This window comes from Trichechus manatus, unplaced genomic scaffold, assembly GCF_000243295.1.
Source record: "Trichechus manatus latirostris isolate Lorelei unplaced genomic scaffold, TriManLat1.0 scaffold00147, whole genome shotgun sequence".
NCBI lineage: Eukaryota > Metazoa > Chordata > Mammalia > Sirenia > Trichechidae > Trichechus > Trichechus manatus.
Window position 1 is genome coordinate 5,154,619 of NW_004444083.1, and position 14,629 is coordinate 5,169,247.

Here is a 14,629-nt window from a genome sequence, read left to right on the forward strand (position 1 = left end):
AGGGCTTCTTTTGCTGCTCTCTTTCTACTTGTTCCAGTTGTAGGGTTAATGTTTTGATTATGGCCCTTCCTTCTTTTTGGATGTGTGCATTTATTGCTATAAACTGACCTCTGAACACTGCTTTTGCTGTGTCCCAAAGATTCTGGTAGGATGTGTTTTCATTCTCATTTGAGTCTATGAATTTATTTATTCCATCTTTAATTTCCGCTATTACCCAGTAGTTTTTGAGCAAGGTGTTGTTCAGTTTCCATGTGTTTAATTTTTTTTCCTTACTTTTTGTGTTGCTGATTTCTACTTCAATGGCTTCTTGGTCAGAAAAGATGCTTTGTAATATTTCAGTGCTTTGGATTTTTTAGGCTTACCTTATGGCCTAATATGTGGTCTATTCTGGAGAATGTTCCTTGTGCATTGGCAAAGAAAGTATACTTGGCTGCTTTTGGGTGGAGTGTTTAGTATATGTCTGTGAGATCAAGTTGGTCAATTGTAGCATTTAGCTCTTCTGTGTCTTTCTTGAGCTGCTTTCTGGATGTTCTGTCCTTCACCAAAAGTGGTATGTTGAAGTCTCCTACTCGATTGTGGAGCTGTCTCTCTTTTCAGTGCTGTTAGAGTTTGTTTTATGTATTTTGGAGCCCTGTTGTTGGATCCATAAATATTTACTATAGTTAATATCCTCCTGGTGTATTGACCCTTTAATCATTATATAGTGTCCTTCCTTATCTTTTGTGGTGGGTTTTACTTTAAAGTCTATTTTGTCAGAGATTAATATTGCCACTCTTGCTCTTTTTTGAGTGTTGTTTGCTTGATATATTTTTTTCCATCCTTTGAGTTTTAGTTTGTGTCTTTAAGTCTATAGACGGATCGTGTTTTTTCATCCAATCTGCCATTCTCTGTTTATTGGTGCATTTAGTCCATTTATATTCAGTGTAATTATTGGTAGGTATGAGTTTAGTGCTGTCATTTTGATGTCTTTTTTATGTGTTGTTCACAATTTCTTTGTTCCACTTAATTTTCTGTGCTGAGTCATTTTTCTGTATGTATTTTCATCTTTTTCATTGTTGTTGATTTTGTGTTTGCTGAGTTTATATTTTTCTAGTTTTTTAGTTTGACTTGTAGGATTGTTAGTTTCCTTTGTGTTACCTTAATATTTACCCGTATTTTTGTAAGTTTATACCAGTCTTTTATTTCTTTATATCTCCTTGACTTGCTCTCCATATGAAAAATCTACGTCTACATTTTTTAAGTCCCTCTCTTTTGTTTTAATGTTGTCATGTTTTACGTATTGACATCTGTTTCCCTATTTTCAGTGTTTTAGCTTTGATTTACTTTTGTGACTTCCCTATCTGGGTTGATATCTGGTTGCTCTGTCCTGTGTTCTAGTTTTGGGTTGTTATCTGATGTTACTGATTTCCTAACCAGAGGACTCCCTTCAGTATTTCTTGTAGTTTTGGTTTGGTTTTTGCAAATTCACCATCATATTTGAGAGACAGTTTTGCTGGATATATAATTCTTGGGTGGCAGGTTTTTTTCCTTCAAAGCTTTATATATGTCATCCCATTCCCTTCTTGCCTGCATGGTTTCTGTTGGGTAGTCCGAGATAATTCTTATTGACTCTCCTTTGTAGATGACTTTTCATTTATCCCTAGCTGCTCTTAAAATTCTCTCTTTATCTTTGGTTTTGGCAAGTTTGATTATAATATGTCTTAGTGACTTTCTTTTGGGATCTGCCTTATGTGGGGTTCGATGAGCATCTTTGGTAGATATCTTGTCATTTTTCACGATATCAGGAAAGTTTTCTGCCAGTAAATCTTCAACAATTTTCTCTGTATTTTCTCTTATCTCCCCCGTTCTGGTACTCCAGTCACTCATGGGTTATTCCTCTTGATAGAGTCCCACATAATTCTTAAGGTTTCTTCATTTTTTTAAATCCTTTTATCTGATTTTTCCTCAAATAAGTTGATGTCAAGTGCTTTATATTCAATCTCACTAATTCTGACTTCCATTGCATCAATTCTGCTTCTGTGACTTTCTATTGAGTTGTCTAATTCTGAAATTTTATTATTAATCTTCTGGATTTCTGATTGCTGTCTCTGTATGGATTCTTGCAGCCTGTTAAATTTGTAATTATACTCTTCTCTAATCTTTTTAATTTCCTCTATTTCGTGTTCTGTGTTTTGCTTAATTTCCTTCCTAATTTCTTGAAGATTTCTCTATATTAATATTAATATTAATTAATTCATATTACTGCCTCCAGTAATTCCAGGAAATTTTCCTCCTCTGGAAAATTTCTAGATTCTTTATTTTGGGAGCTTGCTGAAGCCATCATGGATTGCCTCTTTATGTGATTTGATATTAACTGTTGTCTTCGAGCCATCAATAAGTTATTATATTTATTTATGTTTGCTTACTGTGTCCTAGCCTCTTGTTTTGTTCTGATATGCCCAGATAGGCTGCTCTTATGAGCTAGTTTGGTTATTGGCACCTTTGAAGCTCTATTGTCCTGTCATCTGGTGGTTAGATCTGTTACTAAGTATGTGAGCTCGGGAGTCCACCCACTCCTCCTGTATGGATTCATGTGAGCCTTATTTTCAATAGTAGGTTCACAAGGGTTGTTGTATTTGTTGTTGGGTGCTGTCAAGTCAATTCTGACTCATGGAGACCCATGTGACAGAGTAGGGTTTTCTTGGCTGTAATCTTACAGAAGGAGATCACCAGGTCTTTCTCTCACAGAGCCGCTGGGTGGGTTCAAACTGCAAACCTTTTGTTTAGCAGCTGAGTGCTTAACCATTGCACTACCAAGGCTCCTTTCAAGAAGATTAGAAAAGTACAATTTGGACTAAATAATTTTTTCTGACAATATTCTATATATAGCATTCAGATTTGCCACTTATTTCATGTATTTTTTGGGGCCCTGGTGGCACAGAGTTTAAGCGTTTGGCTGCTAACCAAAAAGTCGGCAGTTCGAATCCACTAGCCGCTCCTTGGCAACCATATGGGGCAGTTCTGCTCTGTCCTAGAGTCTCTATGAGTCGGAATCAGCTCAACAGCAGCAGGTTTGGTTCATGTATTTTCAGGAAATGATATGAAAAATCATGAAAATAAACAACCGCTACAGAAGTGAAATATGTCTAACAGCAAAAAGGAAAACAAATTTTTTTTTTGCCCGCCAACTCTTGGGAACCTGAAGCTTGTAGGAGAAGATGATTCTATTCAGCACCTGCTCATATGTGAGCTCCACAGAAGCTAACCTGGCTGTCTGCACCGAAGAAGTCATTTATTTAATGTCTGTACCCCTACTAAAGTAAAAAACCCCAAAGGCCAGGGACTTTTACTTGCAGAATCACATTTGGGCCTAGAAGAGTGCCTGGCATATAAATTGGTATGTAATAATTACTTACTGGGTGAATAAACTAAATGAACGGAAAAATTTTTAAACTAATATTTCTGGATGGGATTGAGGTTGCTCAAATTCAAAGACCTTCTTTGAACTGGAATCTCCCACTGCAGTGCCTGGTCTAACTAAGATGATGTAAACAATCCAGAAAAATATTTAAAATATTCAAAAGTTAAGTTGTAATTAACACTTTACCAAGTGAAATGTTGAGATGATACACGTATGGATCTAATTTTGTAATAAACGCCTGGTTCAAAATTGACCACCACTTTCCAAGATTTCTTGGCCTCCAGAAATATCTTTTCCAGACCTGGGTACTCAGAAGCCCTTCTCGTAACTCCTGAACACAGACTTTGAAGGAGGGATTTTGAAAGAGCTCTCTGAGAAGGTGGCGTTTGAGCTGAGATCTCAATGAATAGAAACTGTCAGCTCTGTGATCTAGGAAAAAGGGTTCCCGACAGAGAGAACAGCAAAGGGGAAAAGACCCTGAAGTGGGAACCAGAGTGATTGAGTGGAATGACAATCAAGGAGGCTAGAACTAAGGAGAGGAAAACCACAAAACAAAACAAATGTTGCTATTCCATGTTGCAGTCTTCATTATTCCAGGGGATATGCTAGAGGATTTTATTCTAGCACATCTGATATTCATTTTGAATATATCCAGGTCATTTCTTCCAAAATAGAAAACCTCTTTTCAGAACAGTGAAATGAACTTTTCCCAAATCTCTGAACATTCCGTTAGACTTGGGTCACTCCTAATAGATAATTTTTGGTAACTTTGTGTTGGGAAAGCCCCATCCCATCCTAGGCCTTCATGAGTAATATTGTATTGAGAATATCTGTGTGTTAGTCGCATACTTTTTTTGTAGGCATAATAGAAAAACAAAGCATTTTTTAATGTCTAAACTTCCTCTTTCTGAAAATAGTTTGAGAAGTGGTTACAACTTGGGAACTGGGTGCGGGCAGTTGGAAGACTGCGTATATAGTGAGGGAGTGTAGAAGGCAGTATTTAGCTGGCTTTATAAAAAATACCTTCTCACCTTCTTTTGGTCTGTCAAGATCTTTAGTGACTTTATCCCCAAATGCTGTTATCTTTTCTTATTATTCGTGATGGCATAAAAAAAAAAGTAAACGAACAATTTCATATTCACAGTATCCATCCTCTGTTAAAACGATAGAGAAAGCACCTCCAGAAATAACAGGCTGTGAATATCATTGTTGAGTTAGGATTTCCATAGAGCTCACAAGGGTCAATTCCATTAGAAGAAATGCAAAAGTAACTGAAATGTGGTTGAGAATTTCCCTTACTTTAACTGAAGGAAGTGGAAGTTGATACCAAGAAGGGGAAGAATAAGACTACCACAGAGTAAAATGCTTTAATGACCTGTCTATTTTCAAAATGAGTATCAGATGTGCTAGAATATAATCCTGTAGCATATCTCCTGGAATAATGAAGACTGTAACATGGAATAGCAACATTTAAAATAATTATTTTACAAAGCTAAGCACTCCTCTTTAAAGAGAACACATATTTAGGACAGTAGTGGAAACATAATTTACTTGGGCCTTCCGAGGTAGGGCTTCGAACACGTTCTTTTCGTTTATAACCCTTGCTGAGCATTTGCATTTCCACCCCCAGATATACGGAATCAGAATCACCATTTTAACCAGATTCCCAGACGATTCTTATGTATAATGAATTTTGCCAACCACTGCTCTACTAGTGGTTCTCAGAACCAGCAGCATTAGCATTGCCTGAGAACTTGTTAGAAATTCAGATTCTCAGCACGGGTTCGAACCAGAAGGAACCTGTTCGAAGCCATGTTCTGAGGCTATTGGAAGTAAATCATTGCCATATCTCCTGGGTGAAGTGAATTCTCCTGTGTCTGCTACCAGTCTGAATTGATCATTTCTTTTCAAGTGTTGCTGAGGCTACAAAATAAAAATTTACAATTATGAAAAAGAAAAAAAAGTATGTATATATCTCTGTATTTTTTTTTTGTTGTTGTTGTTATTTAAAATTGTGTGATTATTAACTCTAAAAAGCCCAGTTTTTTAGAGTGTGTGTTCACAGGAAGATATTGGAGAGACATGATTTCAGGCTAGAATGTAAACCGTAAAACCTTCTCGCATTAGGAATAAAAATCAGCATGGGGCTTGGAGTTGCCAGGAGACAGGAATACATAAAAATACAGGAGGCCACTGATTTCATTCATCCACTGGGTACAAGGCAGAAATATATGACATTAATTTTTTTTAACCACAGCTGATTTGATGTAAAGAAGAAAATTTCATATAGTAAATTTTGTGGCTGAACATGAAATACAGTGTGACTAGTTTTGTGCTGGGCTGAATTTGAACAGAATAATTTAAAAATAAATACAAGAACATTTCTTGCGCTGGGTGCCATAGTACATGAACCCATTTAACTCTCATAGCCCTAGGGCATGGGTACTGTTACCCCCGTTTTATAGAGCAAACTTGAGCACTTGAAGGCTAAGTAACCTGCTCCAAACCTCACAGCCAGGAACCCATGGGGCATTCAAGCACCCCACACCCATTGCCGTTGAGTCAATTCTGACTCATAGTGACCTCACAGGACAGAGCAGAACTGCTCCATAGGGTTTCCAAGGAGTGGCTGGTGGATTCAAACTGACGACCTTTTGGTTAGCAGCCAAGCTCTTAAACACTACACTACCAGGGCTCCGTCAAGCATCCCAGTGCTCCTTATATGGGTGATGGAGGTAATTTGGGTGTAGAAATAGGAAGTGAGATTCATGGCTAGAGAGTAAGGTCCCTAATAAGCTCTTTATCTCGGGATCCCAAAGGTTTTCACAGACGTCACAATGCCCTTCAGAGATAGAGTGTTCAAGTCAGTAGCCAGAAGTGCTAATCTTTTAATGATCTTTAAAATACAGAGCCTAGGGCAGCGGTGGTTCAGTGGTAGAATTCTTCATGTCAATGAAGGAGACACAAGTTCGATTCCTGGCCGATGCACCCCCTGTGGAACCATCACCGGTCTGCCGGCGAAGGCTTGCGTGTTGCTATGTTGCTGAACAGGTTTCGGCAGAACTTCCAGACTAAGATGGACTAGGAAGAAAGGCAACAAAAGACAAAATAGACATACTGACTTCATCAAAATGAAAAGTTTTTGTTCAACAAAGAACTTTAACAACAAAGTGAATAGTGAATCTACAGAATAGTAAAAAATTTTGGGGAATCATATATCTGACAAGGGTTCAATATCCAGAATATGTGAAAAACTCCTACAACTTAATAACAAAAAGACAACCCAATCAAAAAACGGGCAAAGAATTTGAAGAGACATTTCACTAAAGAAGATATAGGAATGGCCAACAAGCACATGAAAAGATGCTTAACATCATTAGCCATTGTTGTTAGGTGCCGTCAAGTTGGTTCCAAGTCATAGTGACCCTGTAGGACAGAGTAGAACCGCCCCATAGGATTTCCAAGGAGCGGCTGGTGAATTTGAACTGCTGATCTCTTGGTTAGCAGCTGAGCTCTTAACCACTACACCACCAGGACTCCTTTAGCCATTAACAAAAAAAAAAAGTTGCCATCAAGTAGATTCTGACTCATTTTGACCCTATAGGACAGACTAGAACTGCCCCATAGGTTTTCCAAGGAGTGGCTGGTGGATTCAAACTGCTGACGTTCTGATTAGCAGCCATAACTCTTAACCACTGTGCCACCAGAGCCCCCTTAGCCATTAGGGAGATGCAAATCAAAACCACAATGAGATACCACTTTACTTCCAATAGTATAAGTAAGATTTAAAACAACAACAACAAATATTGGTGAGGGTGTGGAGAAACTGCAACTCTCATCCATTGCTGGTGGGAATGCAAAATGGTACAGATGCTCTCAAAAACAGTTTAGTAGTTCATCAAAAAGTTAAACATAGAATTATCAGATGACTCAGCAATTACACTGTATATACCCAAGAGACTTGTAAGCAGGGATGCAAATAGACTCCTGTACACCAGTGTTCATTGTAGCACTATTCATAATAGCCAAAAGGTGGACACAACTAACTGTCCATCAGTGGATGAGTGGATAAACAAAGTTTGGTACATACATGTGGTGGAATATTACTCAGCCATAAAGAGAAACGAAGCCCTAATACATGCTACAACATGGATGAACCTTGAAAACATTTTACTTAGTGAAATGGGTCGATCATAAAAGGACAAATATTTTATGAGCTCACTTATATGAAATAGCAAGAATAGGCAAATATATAGAGGCCAAAGGGGTGGGAGGTGGGGGAAAGGAAAAGCAATTGTTTAGATAGTAGTAAATTTGTGTTTATGGTGATGGGGAATTTGGCAGTGATTATGGGTGATGGTTGCACAACATGATTAATATAATTTATATCACTGAATTGTACACCTGAAAAATGTTGAATTGGTAAGTGTTGTATTATGGGTATTTTTTCAACTATAATTATAATTTAAAAAAAAAACAACTTCTGGAGCACATTTCTACTCTAACACACATGGAGTCACAATGAGTCAGAATTCACTCGATGACAGCTGGTTTCAGCTGGTTGTGGGCTTCAGATTTCTTCTCTATAAAATGGCGATGTTAGACCAGGAGGTAGAGTCCCCAGTATTTGTGCAAATGGCTCATTTTAAATTTTTATATACACATATATATAAATTTAATAAAAAACAACATCCAACTTGATACATACCTAGACTTCTAGTATGAAACTTCTGCTATCTTGGTATTTATATTTTTGAACTCTTTTTGAACTTACTGGAAATAAGTCATGGATGAGGAAGGTCATAGTGTATGTTAATAAATCAAAAAAAAATTGCAGTCGAATTGATTCCCACTGATGATAGTACATGCCCACATATGTACAGTCATATATATCCATTATTATTTACTGAGCACTTACTACGTGCTGTGATGGCGATAACATTGAAACTCTCATTTTCTACTACTCTTCTTTTAAGCCTAACATAAGACTGTTACCATTTGTAACTACTTATCTATAAGTCTTGGAATCTCATCAAGACTATGCAACCAAATTAAGTTGGAACTTGGACTGAATATGAGACCCAAGATATCATCTTTAACTCTCAATATCAAGTACTGTATTCCTCAGAAGAACTTTATTGTTCTTATTTATTGATTCTGGTAGCAAGTAACTTTCATTAAGTTGAATCTGTAAAATAAAATTACAATAGTAAAATATGTTTTAATCTACTTATATGACAGTGGTACCTCTTAAGGTCTTAAGGTTTTGATCACAAACAAAAAAAAAAAAAAAAAAAAATCACCAAGATGCCTTCTGGAAAAAAAAACTACTAGATTATACCATTTCAAATTATTTCACTTCTGTTATACTCTTTCTCACCATGCCTATCACTGGTTCAATCAACAAATACATATTAAGTGTCTATAGCAATAGACATTGAAAACGTAGGGTGAGGTATGGATGGGAGTTGGTTAGAGTCCTTGACTTAAAGAAATGTATAATCTGGTGGAGGGCCAAGACAAGTGTTCAAATAACAGAATCAGGTTAGCATCACAAGAGATTTGCATATAGAGGATATGGGGGGAGAGATCATACCTAGTTCTTTAGTGTCCAGGATGCCTCCATAGATGTTCGAGGGCACACACTCTTGTCAGAGGTGGAGAGAGAATGTGCCTCTGACCTCAGGCTCTCAGTAAATTGACAGTAGAAACAATGGTACTTTTGTGCCCTAACTTTCCTTGATGTAACCTGGGGATGGGCATTTTCTTGTCTTTCAGAGGGAAGGTAAAAGAGTACTTTGAAACCATTAGTCACTCCCTATGAGAATGCACAGTATGGTAATTTTATCCATGAGTATATGTAAAGTGCCCTTGGTTATTCATCTTCCTATCTGGAATACCATCAGTATGAGAAATAGCTTGTGATGGGAATACTGAATGTACCACTGGTCTTTTTTTTTTTTTCCAGTGGATTTTGAGGTTGTTTCTACACAGTACAAATCATCTTAAAGAAAGCAAATGTTCAATGAACTTTCTACATGTCGGATTTTATATAGTAAAAGATGCCGGATAGCTGGTATCAAAGAGCGCCTGGACCCTGGGACGGTGTGTTCTGATTTCCAGCCAACCGTTAGTTATGAAATAGAACCATGGCAAGGAAAATTTATTTCTGATTTAATTTAACATTTGTAGAGCCAAATGTACACTCTTGCTACTTTGGGCTGGTCAGTGATGCTGTGACTTAGGCGTTTCTGTGCTCCCATGGAAATGCACAAAGGAACCCAATTGCGTAAGTCACTTGGGCGCAGCCTTGACCAGGACGCCGTGGTTAGGGAACAGCGCCTCCTAGTGGCCAGAGCAAAACTAATTCTCAGGAGCATGGTTCCTCAGAGTTGAGGCTCTTTAAATGACAGCTCTGTATCCTTGAGTGTGTCACATACTAAATGAAATAGAAAAAGTAATTAAAATTTTATTACTTAATGTTACACTTCAAAATACTGAGCAAAGAAAATATAGACTACCAAACTTATAAAACTGCCCTGCATGTCTTAATTGAATTCAAGAAGATATGTGTAAATTTATGCAAACAGTAATGGGAGATTTATTTACTGGAGATAAGATATACTGGGGTATGGAAAAGCTAGTACTTTCAAAGGAAATGAGACCCTCACAAATTACATTATTTTATAAGAAAAATTCTAACAAGCCAGGTGCAGTAATTGTTACCCCTGGAACAGCAGAAAATGAAAACAATGCCTCATGATAAATTGGATTCTTTTTTTTTTTTTTTAATATCAGAGCAGAATACAAGCCAGAGAAACTTCCTTCACATTCCTTCGAGGTTGACCATGAAGATGCCGATAAGGATGAAGTAAGTAAATTGTTGAAGTTCCAATGTTTAAAACATGAGGATAATTAGTTCCTGCCTTTCACTAAACTGGTTCTCCTTCTGGCTGGTTTTTCATACGCTGCAATAACTGGTGTTAGGGCTTTTAGTCAAAAAGAATGATGTTTGTTTGGAAATTGGACATGAGCATTTAAGATGAGTCAGGAAGAGAGAAAGGAGTCTCATTTTTAAGTGCAGTGTCTGGGATCTGGGATTCACAAAATAAATCATTGCTATGCTAATGATGCCTTTGTACAGGATACAACATCCCACTCATCTTCCAAGGGCGGTGGTGGGCCAGGAGGAACTGGAGTGTTCAAGTCTGGCTGGCTCTACAAAGGGAATTTTAATAGCACTGTGAACAATACCGTTACTGTTCGGGTAAGGAGACATCAAGACTCGTCTTTGTTTCTGTCACCTTTCTTGACACACCGCTTTCGGTCACAGCACAGAGGAGAGCTATTTACATTAAGTTTGTATTTTGTATCATATTTTATATATGCAGATATATGATACTCTTCTCTAGAACAGTGTCCCAGAAATGTAGCATTCCTGAAGGAATTAGAAAACTTCTGATTCCCGTGAATAATCGTATGCTGCAATTTGAACAACTTCCTTGTGCTTTTCCCTTTATTCAGTCTTTCAAAAAGCGCTACTTCCAGCTAACTCAGTTGCCTGACAACTCTTACATCATGAATTTTTACAAAGATGAAAAAATATCCAAAGAACCCAAAGGCTGCATCTTTTTGGATTCTTGTACAGGTGTGGTACAGGTGAGTAGAAATCCATTTGGCCTTTTGGGTTTTTTTAATCGAAAGATGTGTTCATCCACTCATTAATCACTCATTCAACAGATATTCATGGAGTATCTCAGATGAGCTAATCATCATTCTAGACTCTAGGGATTCAGTGGAGAACAAGGTAGCCTAGGTCCCTGCTTTTATAAAACTTTCTTTCCAATAGAGAAAGAGAAACAGGAAAAAGCAAAGAAATAAACAAAATGGAATCAATTAATGATATTTGCAGTAAAGAAAATAAGAGTAATGGAAGGGAGAGATGAGGAGTGAGGTTGGAAAGGAATGTTGTTAGGTGCCATCTAATTGGTTCTGACTCACAGTGACTCTGTACAACAGAATGAAACACCACCTGGTCCTGCACCATCCTCACAATTGTTGCTCTGTTTGAACCCATTGTTGCAGCCACTGTGTCAGTCCATCTTGTTGAGGGTCTTCCTGTTTTTCGCTGACCATCTACTTTACCACGCATGATGTCCTTCTGCAGGGACTGGTCCCTCCTGATAACATGTCCAAAGTACATGAGATGAGGTCTCGCTGTCCTCGCTAATAAGCAGCCTTTTGGCTGTACTTCTTCCAAGACAGATTTGTTTGTTCTTCTGGCAGTCCATGCATACAGTATTCTTTGCCAACACCATACTTTAAAGGCATCAATTCTTCATAGGTCTTCCTTATTCATTGTCCAGCTTTCCCATGCATATGACGTGATTGAAAACACCATGGCTTGGGTCAGGTGCACCTTAGTCCTCAAAGTGACATCTTTGCTTTTGAACACTTTAAAGAGGTCTTTTGCAGCAGATTTGCCCAATGCAATACATCATTTGATTTCCTGACTGCTACTTCCATAGGCATTGATTTTTGATCTAAATAAATGAAACCCTTGACAACGTCTATATTTTCTCTGTTTATCATGATGTTTCTTATTGGCCCACCTGTGAAGATTTTTGTTTTCTTTATGTTGAGGTGTAATCCATACTGAAGGCTGTATTGCTTGATCTTCATCAATAAGTCCTTTAAGTCCTCTTCACTTTCAACAAGCAAGGTTGTGTCATCTGCATATTGCAGATTGTTAATGAGTCTTTCTCCAATCCGGATACCGTGTTCTTGATCATATAGTCCAGCTTGTCAGATATAGCCTTCTATTTGTAAAGGAATAGGAACACTTAAAAACTGAGAAAAGCATTTTTGAAGAGAGACCATTTGGTCTAAGGCCTAAAGAATGAGCAGGGGCAGCATGTGCAAAGGTCCTCAGACATGAGCGAGTCTTGTAAATTCAAGGAGAAGAGGAAAAAGACCACCTGTGTGGCTGCAGCATGCAGAGGGGAGAGTGGAAGGAAATGGGGATAGAAAAGTTAGGCAGGAGCCAAATCACTCTGGAAACAGCTGAGAGTGATCAAACCAAAACCAAACCAGTTGCCATGGAGTTGATGCTGATGCATGTTGACCCCTTGTGCAGAGTAGAACTTCTCCATAAGATTTTCAAGGTTGTGACCTTTCAGAAGTAGATCACCAGACCTTTCTTCCAAGGCATCTCTGAATGGGTTTGAACCACCAACCATTTGGTTACTAGTCAAGCCCTTAACCATTTGCACCACCAAGGATTCCAGAATTCTTGATAACTGGTCGTAATTTATGCAGAGCCTAATTGCAGTTAACTGGTCTATTTTGAAGATTGGGTGATGAGGGCAAGTTTTTGGTAACCTTAATTTTTCTTGAGAGTTAGACTGACTGTTGTTGGAGAGGTGATAAATCGCATGTCACCATTGTTCTCATTAAGACTGTTCTGTGACTTAAGGTGTCCTGTATGTAAACAGTGTCACATGGAACCAACTGGCTCTCCCAGTCTAACATCATTCTTTACAAAACTAAGCAGCAGATGAACAAAACAAACACCGTAACCTCTGATTTTCCCCTTTTTTAAATTGTTGTGATTTCACTGTCTGTGATTATGAAAGCATTGGATTTTATGTATTCTTTTATGTCAAAGAACATCTCAAAATAAGTAACAAGATTTTCCAACCTACAATGAATGCGATTACTTTCACTTAAGTTATTTGATTTGTGAGAATTTGGTTTGGATCCACTGTAGAAACTTTGCCTAGCTGTAGGTCATTTTAATCCCTAGGGTCCACTGGTATTCAAAAGCTAAAGTGGCCATTTAACATAATGGTTGAGAGTATGTGCTCCAGGATCAAAATGCCTAGGCTTGATTCTAATCATAGCTGTTTACTAGATGTACAGTCTGAGATGAGTTATTTAGTCTACTTAAGCCTCAGTTTCTTTATATTTAAAATGGAAATAGCAGTAGTACTAATATCATAACGCTGAAGCAGTGTTTCTTAACCTCAGCACTATTGGCATTTGAGGTCAGATAATTCTTTGTTGTGGAGGCCATCTTGTGCTTTGTAGGATGTTTAGCAGCATTTCTGGCTTCTATCCACTAGATGCTAGTAGCGCCCCTCCCGACTTGTAACAATCAAAAATGTCTCTAGACAATTGCCAAATGTTCCTTAGGGGGCAAAATTACCCCATTTGAGAACCACGAAGAAATTCAATAAACTAATATCACATAAGTCATTATGTAATATTATGTATCTCAAAGTGTGCATTGCATAATAGTTATTTTTATGATCAAGTGCTAATGAGACAATAAATTTACTGTATATATCCACATTGTCTTTCCTCCAAGATGAGGATTCTTCAAAGACAAGGATTACACTGATCCTCAAGAGTTTAATTGTAGAATAAAGCAAAATGCTTTTAAAAGATAATGCTTTTCTACAAGATCCTCGTCTTTAAACTATTGTCCTTAGTATTAAATACGACATGGACCATTGTGGCAAAGGGAAGCAGAATAATTTCATAGACCTCATTTGGTTATCTTACTGTCAAAACATTTATTCTTTCTAGTTAGGCTTATTCACTCTTTAGGAGCCCTGGTGGTACACTGGTTAAGCACTCGGCTGCTACCACAAAGGTTGATGGTTTGAACCCACCAGCCACTCTGTGGGAGAAAGAAGTGGCAATTTACTGGAAAGATTACAGCCTTAGAAACTCTATATGGCAGTTCTACTCCATCCTGTAGGGTCGCCATGAGTCAGAATCAACTCAATGGTTACGAGTTTTGGTTTTTATTCCCTCTTACGTAAAAAGTAGAAGCAATCAAGTGTTTTAGAAATCTTGCCACAAATCTTACAGTAAGTCACTGGATCATTTAAGCTGAAGACTCTTGTTTCTGGTCATAGGTCACTAGGAGTAGTTCCCTCCCTTACCACCAAGCCAAGGAGCACTCACATAATTCTCTACACAGCTGAGATTACATCTTGGGCTAATACTAGGGTCACTTGGATGTGTGGATGCACAATAGAGTTCTTTCCAGTCTCTTAGGCCTGGCCTATTTCTGGATGGTTCATCTGCTAAAATCTGGAATTCCTCCAAAAATTAATAATGCTGAACTTTAAAAGGAAAGAATTAAGTGTTGCTGAGCACTCCACTAGAAGTGAAAGATAATTTCATTTTAAGACAGTTGCCAAAATTCCATATGGAAAG

General features: G+C 37.8%; 1 protein-coding gene across 9 annotated transcripts in view; it reads left to right on the forward strand.

Moving 5' to 3' along the window:
* DOCK10 (dedicator of cytokinesis 10) overlaps positions 1-14,629 on the forward strand; it is a 301,945-nt gene that overhangs the window by 159,063 nt on the left and 128,253 nt on the right. For 8 of the 9 annotated variants that reach the window (XR_002825555.1, XM_023740106.1, XM_023740109.1 and 5 more), the window contains 3 exons: positions 10,199-10,271; positions 10,545-10,667; positions 10,925-11,059. Coding sequence is in view for 8 of the 9 variants with exons in the window: in XM_023740106.1 (XP_023595874.1) it covers positions 10,199-10,271; positions 10,545-10,667; positions 10,925-11,059 (331 nt within the window). In the remaining variant the exon portion in view is untranslated. The remainder of the gene's footprint in view (positions 1-10,198; positions 10,272-10,544; positions 10,668-10,924; positions 11,060-14,629) is intronic. The other variant, XM_023740107.1, reaches the window with a different exon arrangement.